The sequence below is a fragment of the Scyliorhinus torazame genome, chromosome 11 (genome assembly GCF_047496885.1).
Source record: "Scyliorhinus torazame isolate Kashiwa2021f chromosome 11, sScyTor2.1, whole genome shotgun sequence".
Lineage (NCBI taxonomy): Eukaryota > Metazoa > Chordata > Chondrichthyes > Carcharhiniformes > Scyliorhinidae > Scyliorhinus > Scyliorhinus torazame.
Window position 1 is genome coordinate 65,485,949 of NC_092717.1, and position 21,159 is coordinate 65,507,107.

At 44.7% G+C, this 21,159-nt stretch overlaps 1 protein-coding gene across 2 annotated transcripts in view; it reads right to left on the reverse strand.

Annotated features, from left to right (window-relative positions):
- Positions 1–21,159, reverse strand: part of LOC140385316 (regulator of G-protein signaling 22-like) — a 689,200-nt gene that overhangs the window by 288,919 nt on the left and 379,122 nt on the right. For both annotated transcript variants that reach the window (XM_072467373.1, XM_072467374.1), the window contains exon 10: positions 17,801–17,963. In XM_072467373.1, coding sequence (XP_072323474.1) covers positions 17,801–17,963 — 163 coding nt within the window. The remainder of the gene's footprint in view (positions 1–17,800; positions 17,964–21,159) is intronic.

The following is a 21,159-nucleotide window of genomic DNA, read 5'->3' on the forward strand; positions in this document are numbered from 1 at the left end:
TGTTTCGTATACTCCTGGCATTGAAGTAGACACACTTCAAACCACCTACCTGAACACTGGCCCCCTCCTGCGACGTCAAATCTGTGCTCCTGACCTCTCTACTCTCATTCTCCCTTACCCTAAAACTACAATCCAGGTTCCCATGCCCCTGCTGCATTAGTTTAAACCCCCCCAAAGAGCACTAACAAATCTCCCCCCCCAGGATATTTGTGCCCCTCAGGTTCAGATGTAAACCATCCTGTCTGTAGAGGTCCCACCTTCCCCAGAAAGAGCCCCAGTTATCCAGAAATCTGAATCCCTCCCGCCTGCACCATCCCTTTAGCCACGTGTTTAAATGCTCTCTCTCCCTATTCCTCATCTCACTATCACGTGGCACGGGCAACAACCCAGAGATAACAACTCTGTTTGTTCTAGTTCTGAGCTTCCATCCTAGCTCCCTGAAAGCCTGTCTGACATCCTTGTCCCCTTTCCTACCTATGTCGTTAGTGCCAATGTGGACCACGACTTGGGGCTGCTCCCCCTCCCCCCTAAGGACCCGGAAAACACGATCCGAGACATCACGAACCCTTGCACCTGGGAGGCAACATACCAAACGTGAGTCTCTCACGCTCCCACAAAATCTCCTATCTGTGCCCCTGACTATAGAGTCCCCAATTACTAATGCTCTGCTCCTCTCCCCCCTTCACTTCTGAGCAACAGGGACAGACTCCGTGCCAGAGGCCCGTACCCCATGGCTTACCCCTGGTAAGTCCCCCCCCCCACAAGTATCCAAAGCGGTATACTTGTTTCTCAGGGGAACGACCGCAGGGGATCCCTGCACTGACTGCTTTTTCCCAGTCCCCCTTACAGTTACCCACCTATCTCCAATCTTTGGTGTAACTAATTCCCTGAAGCTGCTATCTATGACCCCTTCTGCCTCCCGAATGATCCGAAGTTCTTCCAACTCCAGCTCCAGTTCCCTAACTCGGTCTTGGAGGAGCTGGAGATGGCAGCACTTCCTGCAGGTAAAATCAGCAGGGACACTAACTGCATCCCTCACCTCAAACATCCTGCAGGAGGAACATTGCACTCCCTTCCCTGCCATTCCTCTAACTTTCTACCAAGATCTGGCTAATAACTAAATTAAATTTTTTATAAAAAATAATAATAATATATTAAAATATGGTACTTACCTCAGACCAATGGGTTTTATTATTAGGTTAGAGGAGGAGGGCGGGTGGGAGACACTACACGTGTAGTGTCTCGGGTTTCCTCTCCACCAGAATTTATTGGTGAGGGTCTTCCCAGACGTCCGCGGGTCGACTTCCTGTTCCCGCCTAAAACACTAATTTAAAAAAAAGAAAAATTCTCAGCTCCTGCTGAAATTGACTAACCAGCCAGCTCCACTCCCGCCGAAATCGACTGGCCTGCCCCTGCAAAGACAAGTGCTTTTAAAGGACAGACTTACCTCCCAGCAGCCACTTCCGCACTGCTCCCGCTGAAACTGACTCACCAGCTGGTCTCACGCCGAAATCGACTGGCCTGGGTTATCGGCCGGTTAGTCTGACTTCGGTCATTGGTAAGATTTTAGAGTCTGTTATTAAAGATGATATCGCAAAGTACTTGGAAGTGCATGGTAAAATAGGACTGAGTCAGCACGGCTTTGTCAAAGGGAGGTTGTGTCTGACAAATCTGTTAGAGTTCTTTAAGGAGGTAACAAGGAGAACCAGTGGACTGTTAAATAAGTTAAAAGCCCATGATGTTTAAGGGTACGGTGCTGGCATGGATAGAGGATTGGCTGACTGGCAGAAGGCAGAGAATGGGAATGAAGGGATCTTTTCAGGATGGCAGCCGGTGACTAGTGGTGTGCCTCAGGGGTCTGTACTGGGACCTCAACTTTTCACAATATACATTAATGATCTGGAAGAAGGAACTGAAGGCACTGTTGCTAAGTTTGCAGATGATACAAAGATCTTTAGAAGGATAGGTAGTATTGAGGAAGCAAGTGGGCTGCAGAAAGATTTGGACAGCTAGGAGAGTGGGCAATAAAGTGGCAAATGAAATACAATGTGGAAAAGTGTGAGGTTATGCACTTTGGAAGGAGGAATTTAGGCATAGACTATTTTCTAAATGGGGAGATGCTTAGGAAATCAAAAGCACAAAGGGACTTGGGAGTCCTTGTTTCCGATTCTCTTAAGATTAATGTGGAGCTTCAGTCGGCAGTTAAGAAGGCAAATGCAATGTTAGCTTCATGTCAAGAGGGATAGAATACAAGAGCAGTGATGTACTTCTGAGGCTGTATAAGGCTCTGGTCAAACCTCATTTGAAGTATTGTGAGCAGTTTTGGGCCCCGTATCTGAGGAAGGAAGTGGTGGCCTTGGAAAGAGTCATGAGAAGGTTCACAAGAATGATCCCTGGAATGAAGAACTTGTAGTATGAGGAACGGTTGAGGACTCTGGGTCTGTCCTCGTTGGAGTTTAGAAGGATGAGGAGGGATCTTATTGAAACTTACAGGATACTGCGAGGCCTGGGTAGAGTGGGAGTTGAGAGGATGTTTCCACTTGTCGGAAAAACTAGAACCAGAGGATACCATCTCAGGCTAAAGGGATGATCCTTTAAAACAAATGAGGAGGAATTTCTTCAGCCAGAGGGTGATGAATCTGTGGAACTCTTTGCCGCAGAAGGCTGTGGAGGCCAAATCACTGAGTGTCTTTAAGACAGAGATAGATAGATTCTTGATTAATAAGGGGATCAGGAGTTACGTGGAGAAGGCAGGTGTTATGGGGAGAAGGCAGGAGAATGGGGATGAGAAAATATCCACCATGATTGAATGGTGGAGCAAACTCGATGGGCCGAGTGGCCCAATTCTGCTCCTCTGTCTTATGGCCTTATGCCGACCAGAATTGAACACTAATCACAGCCCTTTTCTCTGCATCTGTTGACAAATGATCTCTGGATTCTATATATTGGTGAAATTACCTAAAATGTAGTCAATAAAGACAGTAGTTTAACCTGATTCTGAACCAGACTTCGAACGTAATCCATACGTTTTGGGCATCCTTTAGCTCTTCTCCTGTTAATCCTGAGTAGACTTCATTCTCAATTGGGAGGCAATCTTTTCTGATTTGCTTGTCCACTTCACACATGTCTGAATAAAGTAAACTTAGGCCTGTATGCTATTTAAACATTCAGGCTGCAATTATCCACTCCTTATCACGTTGGGTGTGTTCTGCAACAGGAGCAGAAAATATCGCAAGAGTTCCAAGGTCGCATTTATCTTGCCATGAATGCTGTCAACCCCACCAGTACCAGGCCACACTTGTCACTGTTTAATGTTGGGAATATTATTAGACTATATGTGCATCTTATTATCGCTCCATAGGTCACAATCGTATGCCACCCCGTCCCAACTCCTGTTTAAAAATCCATCAACGACGACATGGTCTCAGGCACAAATCACGACTGGCTTCAAATGGCATATACCTGGCAGGCACATCTCCGAAGGGAGCTTGGAGGAGAGTGTCACGCTCACGGGTGGCTCCCCATATCAGGGAGTTGACTCGGGGATACCGGGTTGCGAGGCTTCACTTGGGAATGCTGCGATTGACTTTGGGTACCAGGGTCTGACTTGGGGGAACATCAGGCTTGACATGGGACTACTAGGGTTGACTCAGGGATGCGGAGGTCTGATTCGGGATGGACCAGGCTTCACTCAGGGGTGCTGGGGTCTGACTCTGTGTTCTTGGATCTGATTTGATTGACACTGGTCTTTACTCGGGGATCCTGGGGTCAGGTCCTGGGAGACGAAGTTTGATTCAGAGATACCGGGTCTAACTCAGGAATACTGGGTTGACTCTAAGGGAGACTGGGCAACACGAAAGAAAGACCGATGTTGCACTCGAAGCATAGGGGGGTGAGACTCCGAGGGCGGACTTCCGGTGGCATCCATATGCTGATTGGTCATATACAAGCTCCTGCTGGAAGGCTTTGGTTTTGGCCCTTTCTCTCCGATTAATGGACTCTTTGGTTCGAAATTGTGGAAAATTCACAGCGCTGAAGACCGGGGTTCGATCCTAGGTCCGGGTCACTGTCAGTGTGGAGTTTGTACATTCTCCCCGTGTTTGCGTGGGTCTCACCCCCACAACCCAAAGATGTGCAGGGTAGGTGAACTGACCACGCTAAATTGCCCTTAATTAGAAAAAAAAAATTGGATACTTTAAATTAGGTAAAAAGGAAATTGCGAGAAATAGGTGGTGGGGACTGAATTTTCCTACAAGGTGGATTGTCGGCAGGTTACTGCATCAGGCAGAAATCAAACAACGTGGCGGAGATAAGATGTGTAGGATCTGCGTGCCGCTGTTATAGAAGGCATGGCAGAGGGGAGCATCGTCATCCAACCCAGTGCCAATGGAGCAGTTAATGGGGTTGATTAAGGGGGAGCTTCGGCAGAATCAACTAGAGATGCAAGAGGACTGGTCGAAGGTGATTGAAGGAGCAGTTGCCCCTCTTCGCGGGGCCATGGAGTGGGTGGCCTGGAGTCGCAAGGTGCGAAAATCCAAGATGTGAAAAGGGTGGTCACAGGTGGTCACGAATAACAGTGAACAAATTGTGGAGTTGGACGCAGAGGTGGCAATGTTGGGAACGGTCTGCAAGGAGCTGAAAGTAAAGGGGGATGATCGGGAGAATCGGTCCAGGTTGCAGAATCTAAACATTGTGGGTCTGCTGGAGGGAGTGGAGGGAATGAGTGCCATGGCCTATCTCTCGAAGATGTTGATGAAGCTGGTGGATGAGGGGTCTGCGAGAAGGCCCTGGAGGTGGACCGGGCGCATCGATCATTACGGACTGATTGTCTACAATAAATTCCTTTGTATTGTAATACGGATGGCCAAGATGTATCCACCGAATGATTAGAAGTAAAGCATGTAAGACAATGTATCCACATCATCTAATCAGGAGAATGACTGTAACCTAATCAAATTGCCGGTTTCGATAATCTTGATAATGTCTTGTATTGTATTACTTTGAATCTCTTTGTATCAGTCGGTATTATCCAAACAGTATAAAGAAATGTGAACAGGCTTTGTGTGGGCAGAGCGACTCTCGGACTAAGCTGGAGTTACAGCAGCCGAGTGCTCGCTCTCCCGCATGCATATGGCATTAAAAGACATTTTGTTAAAGTTCCATACGATCTGAAGAACTCGACTTATTAACTCCGGCTACAGATTTTTCACCATACTCACCATGAGGCAGGGTCCACTGCACTCCAGGGTTTTCCTTTGTCCAGGGGCCACCCAAGATCGCTGTCAACCATGTGTACACCACAAAAGAACAAAGAACAAAGAAATGTACAGCACAGGAACAGGCCCTTCGGCCCTCCAAGCCCGTGCCGACCATACTGCCCGACTAAACTACAATCTTCTACACTTCCTGGGTCCGTATCCTTCTATTCCCATCCTATTCATATATTTGTCAAGATGCCCCTTAAATGTCCCTATCGTCCCTGCTTCCACTACCTCCTCCGGTAGTGAGTTCTAGGCACCCACTACCCTCTGTGTAAAAAACTTGCCTCGTACATCTACTCTAAACCTTGCCCCTCTCACCTTGAACCTATGCCCCCTAGTAATTGACCCCTCTACCCTGGGGAAAAGCCTCTGACTATCCACTCTGTCTATGCCCCTCATAATTTTGTATACCTCTATCAGGTCGCCCCTCAACCTCCTTCGTTCCAGTGAGAACAAACCGAGTTTATTCAATCGCTCCTCATAGCTTATGCCCTCCATACCAGGCAACATTCTGGTAAATCTCTTCTGCACCCTCTCTAAAGCCTCCACATCCTTCTGGTAGTGTGGCGACCAGAATTGAACATTATACTCCAAGTGTGGCCTAACTAAGGTTCTATACAGCTGCAACATGACTTGCCAATTCTTATACACAATGCCCCGGCCAATGAAGGCAAGCATGCCGTATGCCTTCTTGACTACCTTCTCCACCTGTGTTGCCCCTTTCAATGACCTGTGGACCTGTACTCTTAGATCTCTTTGACTTTCAATACTCTTGAGGGTTCTACCATTCACTGTATATTCCCGACCTGCATTAGCCCTTCCAAAATGCATTACCTCACATTTGTCCGGATTAAACTCCATCTGCCATCTCTCCGCCCAAGTCTCCAGACAATCTAAATCCTGCTGTATCCTCAGACAGTCCTCATCGCTATCCGCAATGCCACCAACCTTTGTGTCGTCTGCAAACTTACTAATCAGACCAGTTACATTTTCCTCCAAATCATTTATATATACTACAAAGAGCAAAGGTCCCAGCACTGATCCCTGTGGAACACCACTGGTCACAGCCCTCCAATTAGAAAAGCATCCCTCCATTGCTACCCTCTGCCTTCTATGGCCTAGCCAGTTCTGTATCCACCTTGCCAGTTCACCCCTGATCCCGTGTGACTTCACCTTTTGTACTAGTCTACCATGAGGGACCTTGTCAAAGGCCTTACTGAAGTCCATATAGACAACATCTACTGCCCTACCTGCATCAATCATCTTAGTGACCTCCTCGAAAAACTCTATCAAGTTAGTGAGACACGACCTCCCCTTCACAAAACCGTGCTGCCTCTCACTAATACGTCCATTTGCTTCCAAATGGGAGTAGATCCTGTCTCGAAGAATTCTCTCCAGTAATTTCCCTACCACTGAAGTAAGGCTCACCGGCCTGTAGTTCCCGGGATTATCCTTGCTACCCTTCTTAAACAGAGGAACAACATTGGCTATTCTCCAGTCCTCCGGGACATCCCCTGAAGACAGCGAGGATCCAAAGATTTCTGTCAAGGCCTCAGCAATTTCCTCTCCAGCCTCCTTCAGTATTCTGGGGTAGATCCCATCAGGCCCTGGGGACTTATCTACCTTAATATTTTTTAAGACACCCAACACCTCGTCTTTTTGGATCACAATGTGACCCAGGCTATCTACACCCCCTTCTCCAGACTCAACATCTACCAATTCCTTCTCTTTGGTGAATACTGATGCAAAGTATTCATTTAGTACCTCGCCCATTTCCTCTGGCTCCACACATAGATTCCCTTGCCTATCCTTCAGTGGGCCAACCCTTTCCCTGGCTACCCTCTTGCTTTTTATGTACGTGTAAAAAGCCTTGGGATTTTCCTTCACCCTATTTGCCAATGACTTTTCATGACCCCTTCTAGCCCTCCTGACTCCTTGCTTAAGTTCCTTCCTACTTTCCTTATATGCCACACAGGCTTCGTCTGTTCCCAGCCTTTTAGCCCTGACAAATGCCTCCTTTTTCTTTTTGACGAGGCCTACAATATCACTCGTCATCCAAGGGTCCCGAAAATTGCCGTATTTATCTTTCTTCCTCACAGGAACATGCCTGTCCTGTATTCCTTTCAACTGACACTTGAAAGCCTCCCACATGTCAGATGTTGATTTGCCCTCAAACATCCGCCCCCAATCTATGTTCTTCAGTTCCCGCCTAATATTGTTATAATTAGCCTTTCCCCAATTTAGCACATTCATCCTCGGACCACTCTTATCCTTGTCCACCAGTACTTTAAAACTTACTGAATTGTGGTCACTGTTACCGAAATGCTCCCCTACTGAAACATCTACCACCTGGCCGGGCTCATTCCCCAATACCAGGTCCAGTACCGCCCCTTCCCTAGTTGGACTGTTTACATATTGTTTTAAGAAGCCCTCCTGGATGCTCCTTACAAACTCCGCCCTGTCTAAGCCCCTGGCACTAAGTGAGTCCCAGTCAATATTGTGGAAGTTGAAGTCTCCCATCACCACAACCCTGTTGTTTTTACTCTTTTCCAAAATTTTTCTACCTATCTGCTCCTCTATCTCCCGCTGGCTGTTGGGAGGCCTGTAGTATACCCCCAACATTGTGACTGCACCCTTCTTATTCCTGATCTCTACCCATATAGCCTCACTGCCCTCAGAGGTGTCCTCTCGCAGTATAGCTGTGACATTCTCCCGAACAAGTAGCGCAACTCCGCCTCCCCTTTTACACCCCCCTCTATCCCGCCTGAAACATCTAAATCCTGGAACGTTTAGCTGCCAATCCTGCCCTTCCCTCAACCAGGTCTCTGTAATGGCAACAACATCATAGTTCCAAGTAGTAATCCAAGCTCTAAGTTCATCTGCCTTACCCGTAATGCTCCTTGCATTAAAACATATGCACTTCAGGCCACCAGACCCGCTGTGTTCAGCAACTTCTCCCCGTCTGCTCTGCCTCAGAGGCACACTGTCCCTATTCCCTAGTTCTCCCTCAATGCTCTCACCTTCTGACCTATTGCTCCCGTGCCCACCACGTGGGTGAGCCCCTGTACCCCAGGGTTTCCATTTGTTTGTGGACCTTCCCAAGTGGCTGCTTGCGATGCCTTTGTGTTCCTTGCTGCCATGTGTGATCTTTCGCAGCCAGCCTAGAGCCCTCCCCCTCCTTGTCCCTTTGTTCTCTGGCTGAGTCAGTTTCCCTCCCCTGCCCCTGCTCGTGTCCCTTCCCCCCATTTACCCCCTTGGTACGCCATTGTTTGCAGTGTTCTCCCGCGCAAGGCACCCTCTCCCCAGTGGGAGATGCGCTACGGCCCCCCCTCACTCGTACTTCTTAGCCCTAGTTTTCCAGCTAGTGTGGTAGACCCCCTCCGGGGGTCGGTATAAACCTTCCCTTCACTCATTGTGTGTCTTTTCCCCCCTCGTTTGCCTCACGCCCTTATGTGCCCTGTTACTCTCGCCCTATATGAGCCTTAGCTCCAATATTCAGAGCAAGGCGGTCAGTCCCACGTAAACAGTCTCTCAATGTCCCAATCTACCAGAGTGTTTCATTCATCGCTGGTTCTGCTGCTGTCTTCCCAGCCCTCGTTTGTGGACGAATTTGTCCGCATCCGCTGGTGCGGTGAAGTAATATTCTCTGCCCTGCAACATGATCCAGAGCTTGGCTGGGTACAGTATTCCAAATTTCAAACTGTTCTTATACAGGGCTGCCTTGGCTCTGTTGAATTCCACCCGGCGCTTGGCTATGTCTGCCCCAAAGCCCTCGTATATCATGTTCCTCCCAGTTGCAGGACCTTGTCTGTCTGGCCCAGCTCAGGATCTTTTCCAGATCCTGGTACCGATGCAGCTTTGTGATTATGGATCTTGATTGTTCCCCGGCCTTTGGCTTTGGCCAGTGTGACCTGTGTGCTCTGCCTATTTCTGGCAGCTTGGGGAAGCTGTCCCTCCCCACCAGGTTACCCAACATTTGGGCCACGTTTTCCATGGGGTTCCGGCCCTTGGTTTCCCCGGTAGGCCCACTATGCGTAGGTTCTGGCGCCGCGATCGGTTCTTCTGATCCTTGACTTTTCCCCTTAGTGTCCCTTGTGTCGCCACCAACCTCGCCATCTCCAATTCTAATGCGGCGATCTGGTCGCTTTGGTCAGTCCAGGTTTATCCAGCTCTCTATGGTTGCATCCTGGGCCTCCAGTTGCTCCCTCCGCCTTTTCTAGAGTCGCCTGCATGGTGATCAGCGCCTCTGCCACTGCCACCTTGACCATTGCCCCTCTCTGCTTTGATGGCCTCCTTGAGCTCCTGGAGTTCCTTTGGAAGAAACTCCCTCCATCCGTTTATCGGGGTGAGGGATCTCTATGTGCAGCCTGGCGTGTGCAGGGCCCAGTCGCCAGCGTGCTTGCCTTTTCAGGCTGCGTACAGCCGCTCCAGACTTTTTCTGCCTTTTCCGCCCTTTTGGACCCTGGAGCTGCTGCTGCTTGGCATATCTAGTCCTCGTGTTGTTGGACGAGGGTGAAGGATGTTTTTTCCCTGGTTTTAGTGGGCTATTTTGAGCTTAAAGTGCCTCATTCCAAGTTTTCAAGAGGAGAGACACTTTTTGTGCATCCGCTCAGCATATCCTTGTCTTCGGAAGCCATGATCATGTTGAATGGTGGAGAAAGTTGAAAGGGCCGATTAGCCTACTCCTTCTCCTATTTTCTATGTTCTAAGCAAATCGTGTTCCGTGGTCAACTGCGGTCAGAATTGCGTTTTGCACCTGTTTCCTGGCCCAGAGTGTGCTCATCTGATGTACGAAAAATTCCGGCCTATGTAGTTCAGAAGTTCAAGAGTTACTTCATCCCAGTTGATGCTTCCAATCTTCGCATCATCTGCAAATTTTGAAATCATGCCGTGCACTCCACAGTCTAGGCTAGTAATATATAACAGTAAGAGCAAGGGTGCCAACACTGACCAGTGTAGAATTTCACTACAAACCTTCCTCCAATATGAAAAACAACTATTTATCAATACTGTTTCCTGTTAATCGGCCAAGTTATCATCCAAGTGGCTACTTTCCCTTTCATTCCATGAGTTAGAATTTCTCACAAGTCTTGTGTGGCACTGTATCAAATGCCTTTTGAAAATGTATTTACACCACATAAACAACATTTCTCTTATCAACCTTCCCTGTTGCTGACTCAAGAAACTCCAGCAAGTTAGTTAAACATGATTTTCCCTTAATGGCTTCATACTAGAGGCAGCACGGTGGCGCAGTGGCTGCAGTCTCACGGCGCCGAGGTCCCATGTTCGATCCCGGCTCTGGGTCACTGTCCGTGTGGAGTTTGCACATTCTCCCCATGATTGCGTGGGTTTCACCCCCACAGCCCAAAGATGTGCAAGGTAGGTGGATTGGACACACTAAATTTCCCCTGAATTGGAAAAAATAAATTGGGTACTCTAAATTTATTGAAAAAAACAGACTTCATGCTAGCTTTCCTTAATTATCCTGCACCTGTGTAAGTAACTTTTCAGAGAATCATAGAATTTACAGTGCATTCGACCCATCGGGTCTACACCAGCCCCTGGAAGAGCACCCTACCCAAGCCCGCAACTCTACCCTATCCCATAACCCAGCAACCCATGTTTGGACACTATGGGGCAATTTAGCATGACCAATCCACCTAACCCACACATCTTTGGAACTGTGGGGGGAAACCAGAGCACCCAGAGAAAACCCACACAGACAGTGACCCGAGGCCGGAAGTGAACCTGGGACCCTGGAGCGGTGCAGCAACAGTGCTAACCACTGTGCTACTATACAGGCCCCTATTGATTTTGTCCTGAACTGTAGTCTCCAGATATTTTCCTACTACTGCAGGAAAACTGACTGATCTGTAGTTGCCAGCATTATCCCTGCACCCCTTTTTGAACATAGGTATAACAGTCACAATGATCTAATTTTCCAGCACCTTCAAGGAAGACTGCAAGATTATGACACATGCCTCTCCAACTTTCGCTCTCACTTCCCTCAGTATCCTTGCATTCACCTCACCTGGTGCTGGAGCCTTAGCAATTTTATGAAAAATAGCCTTTCTAACGTCTATCTGGGGCTGGTTTAGCACACTGGGCTAAATCGCTGGCTTTTAAAGATGACCAAGGCAGGCCAGCAACACGGTTCAATTCCTGTATCAGCCTTCCAGAACAGGCGCCGGGATGTGGCGACTAGGAGCTTTTCACAGTAACTTCATTGAAGCCTACTTGTGACAATAAGCGATTTTCATTTTCATTCATTTCTTCTTCTTTCTCAATTGTAAATTCCTCAAGTTTGCCTGTTACTCCCTCAATCTGGATGGCATTCTCTTCTGTTGTAAAAACAACAGAAGCGGTACAGTAGTACAGTGGTTAGCATGTTGCTTCACAGCGCCAGGGTCCCAGGTTCAATTCCCGGCTTGGGTCACTGTCTGTGCGGAGTCTGCATGTTCTCCCTGTGTCTGCGTGGGTTTCATCCGGGTGCTCCGATTTCCTCCCACAAGCCCCGAGAGAGTTAGGTGAATTGGGCATTCTGAATTCTCCCTCTGTGTACCCGAACTGGCGCCAGAATGTGGCGACTGGGGGCTTTTCAAAGTAACTTCATTGTAGTGTTAATATAAGCCTACTTGTGACAATCAAGATTATTATGAACATGCAAAGTACCCATTTGATATCTCCACTATTTCTCCTGCCTCCACTTGCAAGTTTCCTTTACAATCTCTAATCAACTCTATTCTTTCTTTTACCACCCTTTTATTATTTACATACTTATAAAAAAACCTTGGTATTCCCTTTTATATCAGCTGACAGTCTCTTTTTGTGTTTAGTCATTGCTCTTCTGATTTGTTTTTTCATTTTTCCTCTGGTCCATCTAAATTCAGTCTGATTCTATGTTGTATTTTCTACCCGATATTAAGATATTTTAGAAAACATTGCAGCTCAGCATAATTCTTGACTCCTCTGTCATAACTCATCCATTATTGCAACAAAAAGAACTCAATATTTCAGGCTCAATTGTTAAGTAATGGGTTAAGAGACATTGCAATTAGTCTCATTTCTGTTAAGTATCCATTAATTGACACTGATATGTAAAGGGGCTTCAGGTGGCCTCTGGCAGGTGGTGTGTTGTTAAGAGTTTTGTGCAGAGGTTGTGTAAGTGAAATAAATGGTGTTTGGTGAAAAGGAACAAGAACTTTAGACTCTTCATTTCACAGCAACTAAAACGTCTAACAATGGTAGCAGAGGATGGTTGTTGTGCAAATGTGAAGGTTTGAAAGATACAACTTTTCCTGATCAAACCAAGGAGTGAGTGTGAAGGAAAAAAAAAAGAGATACATGGCTGAACCCAGGATAAAGATGGCTGGATATGACTATCCTCCCTTATTTTCTGAAAGGGAATCGTACGACCAATGGAGAAGTGCAGTAGTTATGTGGACTAAAGTAACTGCTTTGGGAAAGAGAAAACAAGGTATGGCATTGGCCCTTTCTCTACCATATGGCAGTAAAATCCGAAACAAAGTGCTTTCTGAGCTGGAATTGGAAGAGTTAGACTCAGAAGGAGGTCTGGAGACTTTATTACATTATATGGATAAGATTTATGAGAAAGATGACTTGTTAAGTGCGTATGAAGCATGGTCGGATTTTGATAAGTTCCGGAAAATGGAGGATATCTCCATGGAAGACTATATAATAGAATTTGGCAGACTATATAAAAGGCTGCGGAAACACAATCTGGAATTTCCACAGTCTGTGTTGGCCTTTAAGTTACTTGACTGTGCTAGAGTGAGCAACATGGATAGGCTCCTGGTTTTGACAGGAGTTAAGTTTACTGATAAGGATACCTTATTCGAACAGACGACAAAAGCTTTACAAAAGTTTCTGGGGAAACATTCGATTCCGATGGCTCTGATGACCCAAATAGGTCAGCCTGCAATAAGGCAGAATATGGAAGATACACTAGTAACAGGATGGCAAAATCGTATGGCTACGAACAGGGCTCAAGACTATAGACGGAGACCGAGACAAGGAAATTATGAAGACAGAAACTCAGTTAGAACCTACAATAGGAAGATGAACCCCAGAAATGCACGGGGAGTGATAAATCGATGTTTTCGATGTGACTCTCAATACCATTATGCTTTCAACTGTCCAACTCGTTATGATAAGAGTGTTTGAAGCGACACATGACATGGAAGAGTCAGAAGAGGAAAAAGATAGTGACCAGAAAGAAGGCATGTCCTATTGACAAGCAGTTTTTAGCCAGTAATGAGGGTGTTGGTTGCAGAATTCTTCAATTGTGCTGTATTGGACAGTGGCTGCACATCTACTGTGTGTGGAATTGACTGGTTAAAATGTTACCTGGACTCTTTCAATGCTGAAAATCGTAACAAGGTTAAGGAATTTGAAAGTTCCACAAGTTTCAGGTTTGGTGATGATAATATTCTGAAGTCGCTGAAAAGAGTGGTGATCCCTTGCAATATTGCCGGAGTGAATCATTTCATTAGCACGGATGTTGTATCAAGTGAGATACCTTTGCTTTTGAGCAGACCATCGATGAAGAAAGCACACATGAAACTGGATATGGAACAGGATAAGGCAACAGTTTTTGGAAAGACGGTGGACTTACAATTTACACAGTCGGAACACTATTGTATTCCATTACTGACAAATAATTTTTCAAGTAGAGTGGTTAAGGATGTGTTAATGGCAGTTGAAAATGGGACTTTAGCTGATAAAAAGCTTGTGGTATTAAAACTGCATAGGCAATTTGCACATCTGTCTCCTCGGAGGCTAAAAAATGTATTAAAGGATGCAGGGGTAAGGGATGACAACTATACTAAACTGATAGAACAGGTTAGTGACCACTGTGAAGTTTGTAGGAAGTACAGAAGGACACCAGCACGACCGATAGTAACCCTACCTTTGGCCAGGGATTTTAAAAACATTGTGGCCATGGACCTTAAGATCTGGGATGAAGCAAATAATATATTTATTTTGCATTTTGTAGATTTAGCAGCCAGATTTAGTCAATCAACGACTGTACGAAGTAAAGAAAAGAGTAATTCTGGATCAAATCGTGGAAAAATGGATAGGGACAGGAATGGGTCCACCGGCAAAAGTCCTTACGGACAATGGGGGAGAATTTGCTAATGATGAGGTTAGGGATATGTGTGAAAATATGAATATCAAATTTATGAATACGGCTGCAGAAAGCCCATTTAGTAATGGTGTCTGTGAAAGAAATCATGCTGTCATCGATGACATGCTTCGGAAAATTTTGGCAGATCGACCAAATTGCAGGCTAAATTCAGCTTTAGCATGGGTAGTACATGCAAATAATTCATTGCAGATGGTTGGGGGCTATAGTCCTTATCAATTAGTGTTTGGTAGAAATCCTAAAATTCCGTCCATTTTGGATGACCAGCCTCCAGCTTGGGAGGGGGCTACAATTAGCTCTGGTTTTGCTGAACATTTAAATGCATTACATAGCAGTAGAAAAGCTTTTTTGGAAGCAGAATTCTCTGAAAGAATTCACAGAGCTTTAAGACATAACATACGGCCATCAGATGCCATTTTTCAGCAAGGAGGCATGGTATACTATAAGAGAGACAATTCTAATGAATGGAAAGGCCCAGGGAAGATCATAGGCGTAGATGGCAAAACAATTATTTTGCAACATGGTAATCAAACTGTTCGGGTCCATTCATCAAGGATAATGGGTACAGGTTACAAATTTTCAAATTTAGACAGAGCAGACAGACATGACGAGGAACCAGAGTCATCTGGTACGCATGTGTTACAGAACTATGAGGACCAATTAACTGATATAGACAGGGTTTCTGTGGAGGAACACAACACTTCTGGTGAATTAAAACAGGCCATTTTTCTGAAAGGGCAACTGCAAAAAGTTGGTACAAAAGTGACATACTTGCCTGAAGGGTCTAGTCAATGGAAGGATGCAACTGTTATTAGTGGAGCAGGGAAGGCCACTGGAAAGTATAAACATTGGTTGAATGTACAGCATTCAGGAGAAGGAGTCAAGAAAATGGATTGGGAAAACGAAGTTCAAAAATGGAGGGCACAGAAACGCAGTGCCAGTTCAGATAGTACATGTACAGTAGCAGTACAGAACGAGATACCAGGTGGGAGAGGGGACGTATTTCGTCAAGATCTCGGAACATGAGTAAGACTACGAATACTAATAGGAGTAGAAGCCCACATGCACGTGAGATTTTGGTGGCTTCAAATAAATTAGATGAAAAAGTTATTAAAGAAGCTAAACAGCAAGAATTGCATAGTTGGAGTGAATTTGGGGTATACACGGAAGTACCGGATAGGGGACAAAGAGCGCTATCCCACAGATGGATTTGCACGGAAAAGGTTCTTCCGGATGGAACTTATAAGGCAAAGGCCAGGCTCGTGGCAAGGGGATTTGAAGAAAACTTAGAAGATCAGGATTTAAGGGTAGATTCACCTACAGCAGGAAAGGTTATTTTAAAGATCTTCTTGGCTCTATTAGCCACAAAGGCATGGGAATGCAAATCTATAGATATAAAAGCTGCCTTTTTGCAGGGGCATCAGCTCCAGAGAGACATTTTTCTCCGTCCTCCTAAAGAAGCAGCTAACACAGAAGGGGTACTCTGGAAGTTGAACAAATGTGTATATGGATTAAATGATGCATCTAGTGTCTGGTATTTTTCGGGAAGGTCAGTTTTGGTAAAGTTAGGCTGTTGCCAGTTGAGAGCAGATCCTGCAATGTTTTTCTGGCACTATAAAGGAAATCTTTCTGGCATTTTTATGATGCATGTTAATGATTTTTTGTGGGGTGGGACTAGTGATTTTGAAGCTATTGTAATCTCTGGTTTGAGGAAAGGTGCATTTAAATATATTGGACTGGAAATTGGACAGACTAAATTAGGGGCAACTTTACGTCAGCAATCTTATTTGGAAAGCATCACCCCAATAGCAATTAGTCATGGCCGAGTTTCAGAAAAAGACGCAATGGTTTCAAAAATAGAAAAAGAGCAACTACGAAGGGCAACTGAACTGGTTAGGTAGACAGACTAGACCGGACGTGAGTTTTGATGTCTTAGAGTCGAGTACAAAAATGAATGATCCCAAAGTGGAAGACATAATAAGAGCAAATAAAGCATTGGCCAAACTAAAAATGCAGGAGTGTGTTTTGAAGTTCCCGGTTTTAGGTGACCTTAAGCACTTGAAACTCATAGTTTATAGTGATGCGTCCTACGCAAATTTATGTGATGGGGTTTCAAGCGCAGGAGGTTTTATAATTTTCCTTTTGGGGAACAATGGTAAATGTTGCCCACTTGTGTGGGAAACAAAGAAAATAAGGAGTGGTAAAAAGCACTTTGGCTGCTGAGACGTTGAGCCTTGTAGAGGCGGAGGATATGGCTTTTTATATAAGTATGATATTGACAGAAATTGTGTGATTAGGGGATTTGGGTAATATACCTATTGACTGTCACATTGACAATAAATCCCTGTGGTAAAATGTGCACTCTACAAAAATTGTCAATGCAAAGAGGTTACGGATAGACATCGCAAGTTTGACAGGGGAAATAACAAAAATTAAATGGGTCGACAGGAGCTATCAACTGTCAGACTGTTTTACGAAAAGAGGGGCGAGTTCACAGAAACTTTTGGATATTGTTAATGAAGGGCGCTTGTTTCTGTGACTGTTTTTTTTTCTCTAAACAAAAACAAAAGAAAAGGGGGGGACATCATGTGTGTGTTTTTGAGTTTCTGGCAGAGGTTGTGTAAGTGAAATAAATGGTGTTTGGTCAAAAGGAACAAGAACTTTAGACTCTTCAATTCACAGCAACTAAAACGTCTAACATCAATGATCTGAATAATAGAGGACAAAATGGTGGGGAAAATTGGAGGGAGACGGTAAAGTGAGAAGTTTGTATTTACATCATCTTATCTTCACCATTGACTGGTTCCATCCTTCTTCCACAGTGGAAATAATAATATCTGTAATATTTGTTAAGAGCGACGGAGGTTGAGGGGCGATCTTTAAGATTATGAGAGGCATAGATAGAGTGGATGGGCAGGCACTGTATCTCAGGGTGGAGGAGTCAGTGACCAGGGGACATAGGTTTAAGGCAGTGGGGAAAAGTTTAGAGGAGATATGCGAGGCAGGTTTTTTATACAGAGGGTGGTGAGTGCCTGGAACGCGTTGACAGGGGAGGTTGTGGAAGCAGATGCATTAACGGCGTTCAAAAGACATCTTGATAAATACATGGATAGAATGGGTACAGAGTGATACGGCACCAGGAAGTGCTGAAGGTTTTGTCCAAGGGTAGTATCATGACCGGTACAGGCCTGGGGGGCCAAAGGGCTTGATCCTGTGCTGTGTCGCCAATCACCCTTGTGATATGACTAGTTTTGAACTGGGAGGATTGGTAGATGTATATCAGAAATAGTCAAGCTGAAACTTTTTTTTTGATGATGCTTATAAAAATAACTTCTAGATATTGCTGAATGCTGAAACCTAATATACTACCAACCTCTCTTGGAGTGCAATCTATCTTGGCATGGATTGGCACTGAAATACTCTTAGCAAATAGGCCAACATTAGTTTTCGGTCTCAGTTGACGATCTTCCCAATCTTTCAGTGCAATCCCAGCTTGTCTTATGGGAAATCCTTGGTTAGTACAATATCGTGGACCCCTGTAATTGTTTGAAAAAATTAAAAACAAAAGTTCAATTACCTAAGATTATATTTGTGTAATTCTATATCCAGTTTACTTGTCAATCCATTAAAAAAGTTTATCTTGAAGGTGGCGACTATTTAGTGCGAGTTGGAATGCCACATTCATCCTCCAATAACTTCAATACTAAGTTATAGTTAAAAGACCTAAAATAAATATTTCAAAAGCAAGCTTGGGAAATCATTAACCATGATTAATACTAATTGTCATATGATTTATTTCAAATGTTTTATTTTGTTTGCTTTAAAGTTCCTCTTTCAGGACAGTAGGTATTCTCTTCCTGGACAATCAGTGGTATTTAATAAACTGATATAGACATGGTGGAATAAATGACACCCTTTTGTAGTGTAAATGTTCTATCATAGAATCATAGAACGTTAGAATGTACAGTGCAGAAGGAGGCCATTCAGCCCATCGTGTCTGCACGGCCCGTTGGAAAGAGCACACTATCCCCGTAACCAAGTAACCCCACCTAACCTTTTTGAACACTAAGGGCAATTTAGCATGGCCAATCCACCTAACCTGCACATCTTTGGACTGTGGGAGGAAACCGGAGCACCCGGAGGAAACCCACACAGACATGGGGAGAATTTGCAAACTCTGCGCAGGCAGTGACCCAAGCCGGAAATCGAACCTGGGACCTTGGAGCTGGAACCTTTCGCAACTGTGCTAACCATTGCCCTAATCTATGATCAATCCAGGATCAGAGTTTCTATTTGTAATTTGAAGTAATACATTCAACGTACACAATATATTCATAGACACATACAATCAGAAGACAGGTCGAATCGAGTTCATGCCAGCTCTTAGTGAGAGTTTCTACTCTCACACCCTTTCGCTTCAAAATCCTTTCTTATCCAGGTGGTTACCAAATTCCCTTTTAAATGTGTTAAGGCATGGTTGATGGAAAATGTCAAGCTGCCCAAATCCCAAAGTGAAATTTGAAACAGATGCAAAAATTATTTTTGCAATTTGTATATTTTGAGGTCTTCTGAGATTAGGAAATGAATTATCTGACCAAGTCTGATGATATTAAAGCAAATGTTTAGTGGAAAATAAAAACAAATTACACTTAAATGCAAGGCTTCACACAGTTAACAGTACTTTAAAACAGTTCCAAAAACTTTTTGCTCAAACTACCCTCAGAGTTAATCTTCCTTTTTCTGATGGCAACAGCCCTTACTTTATAGCTCCTATATTAGTAAACGTAAACTTACCTTATCTTTGCCACACTTGCGTACAATTCTGTATATATTTCCTATTGAACTACCCACTTCAGGCTCCTTCTTTCATTGCCTTATAAAAACTCTTATTTCATATCAAAATCAATTCTTACTCACCTTTGGGCCCTTTTAGATTCTATGGGCCGAAATTTACCAACATTTTACAAAGTGTTGGTCCCAGTGAGAAAACCAGTGCAAACGAAGCCGGCGATGGGAAATCTCACGGAACTTTGAGCCTGTTTAACTCTCTTTTTTTCCACGTGAATCACACCACGCTTGGGATACACCTAGACATAATGGGAGTGAGGAAGAGAAAGAAACTGTAGGAACCTAGTGGGCATGGGTGAATCTAGGCACTAGTGCCCATAGGTCACCATTGTAATATAACTCTTGCATGAAAAACATTGCTTAGTTCTCCAGCAGATTTCACCACCCTGTCGTTTCACAGCTCCATGCTCTGAGATGTGTGAGAATGGCAGTGCTTTGTCTCTCCCACCTCCCACACTGAGACTCAATAAAGACGCGCTGCTAATGGCATGGGTCACTGCCCCCCCACCCCTCCGCACCCCCAGCATCAATACTCAGACCTCTCATTCCTGCCACACGTTTACAGTGATGAGGGAATGTGAGCGGAGTTTACATCACCGTCTGACAGGTTAGTTTTACCCTACTGATGATAAACCTTGTTGCTATAATAATCATGGTCAGTAAAAGGATGACACACTCGGGAGGCAGGAGGGAGAAAGGTGGAGTGGTTAGACACGGGATTACAGGGATAGGGTGGAGGTGTGGGATGTTCTTTACAATGATCGGTGCAGACTCAATGGGCCGAATGGCCTCCTTCTGCAATGTAAATTCTATGTCTATGTTTAGTCATTGATTGTGTTAATGCATTCTCCTATACACTTAAGTAGGCAGAAATTTGCACTACACTTCTCGGGTGAGAGCTGAAATTTTGTTATCTATTGATTATAAAGAAGAGTATTCTTTTTCTGTTACAAAATCAAATGTTCTCAATACAGGCCCATGCAGAAGGCTTTACTTGAGATGATTATACTTAGTAACTTACAGAACGACTTGAATTCAAAATACAATAGCAGTAACAGTTTCTTTGCGCAAAGCAAACAGCTGCGCAGGTTAGAAGTGGAAATGGAAAATATGAAATAAAGATAGTAAATAGCTAGGCCTTCAGTATAGGATGATATGGTAGTGGGTGCCTGGAACTTGCTGCCGGAGGAGGTGGTGGATGCAGGGACAATAGTGACGTTTAAGGGGCATCTGGACAAATACATGAATAGGATGGGAATAGAGGGATACGGACCCAGAAAGTGTAGAAGATTGTAGTTTAGACGGGCAGCATGGTTGGCGCGGGCTTGGAGGGCCGAATGGAAAACGATAGCCTAAAGCTATTACCTTTAAGGAATGTGTTATCAGTCAAAGTCAATCTACTCCTACCCCTGTAACATGCTGATTGGTTTGGGTGAGTCTTCAATACATTTGATTCGATGATTGGGTTGTCAGTTTTCAATATGCAACATTACTTTTGAGTTATCAGCCATGATGCATCTTAGAATTCTTTAGTGTGTGTTTGGAATGTTATCATTAGACTGGAATGTGCTGAATCCTACAATTCCTTCTTTTGGACAATGGAAAGCTCAATGTCAATTTGGCCCTCAGTAGAAATGTCACATTTCGCTTTTAGCTCGTTTGTAAATTGTTTCAAATGCTGTACCTGATTTCTGCAAGCTATGTGCTTTGTAAACTGATTTTAAATTTGTACAGTTTTGCAGTGTCATGATGGAATCCATTTTAAAATGACTTTAAAGCTGAGCTTTTTTAGTCAGATTCCTTCAGTCACCTCGACTGTACAGTGGGAAGCCGAAGAACCCCTCCAGTGACAAACAGGAGGAAGATCATCGTCCAATAACAGCG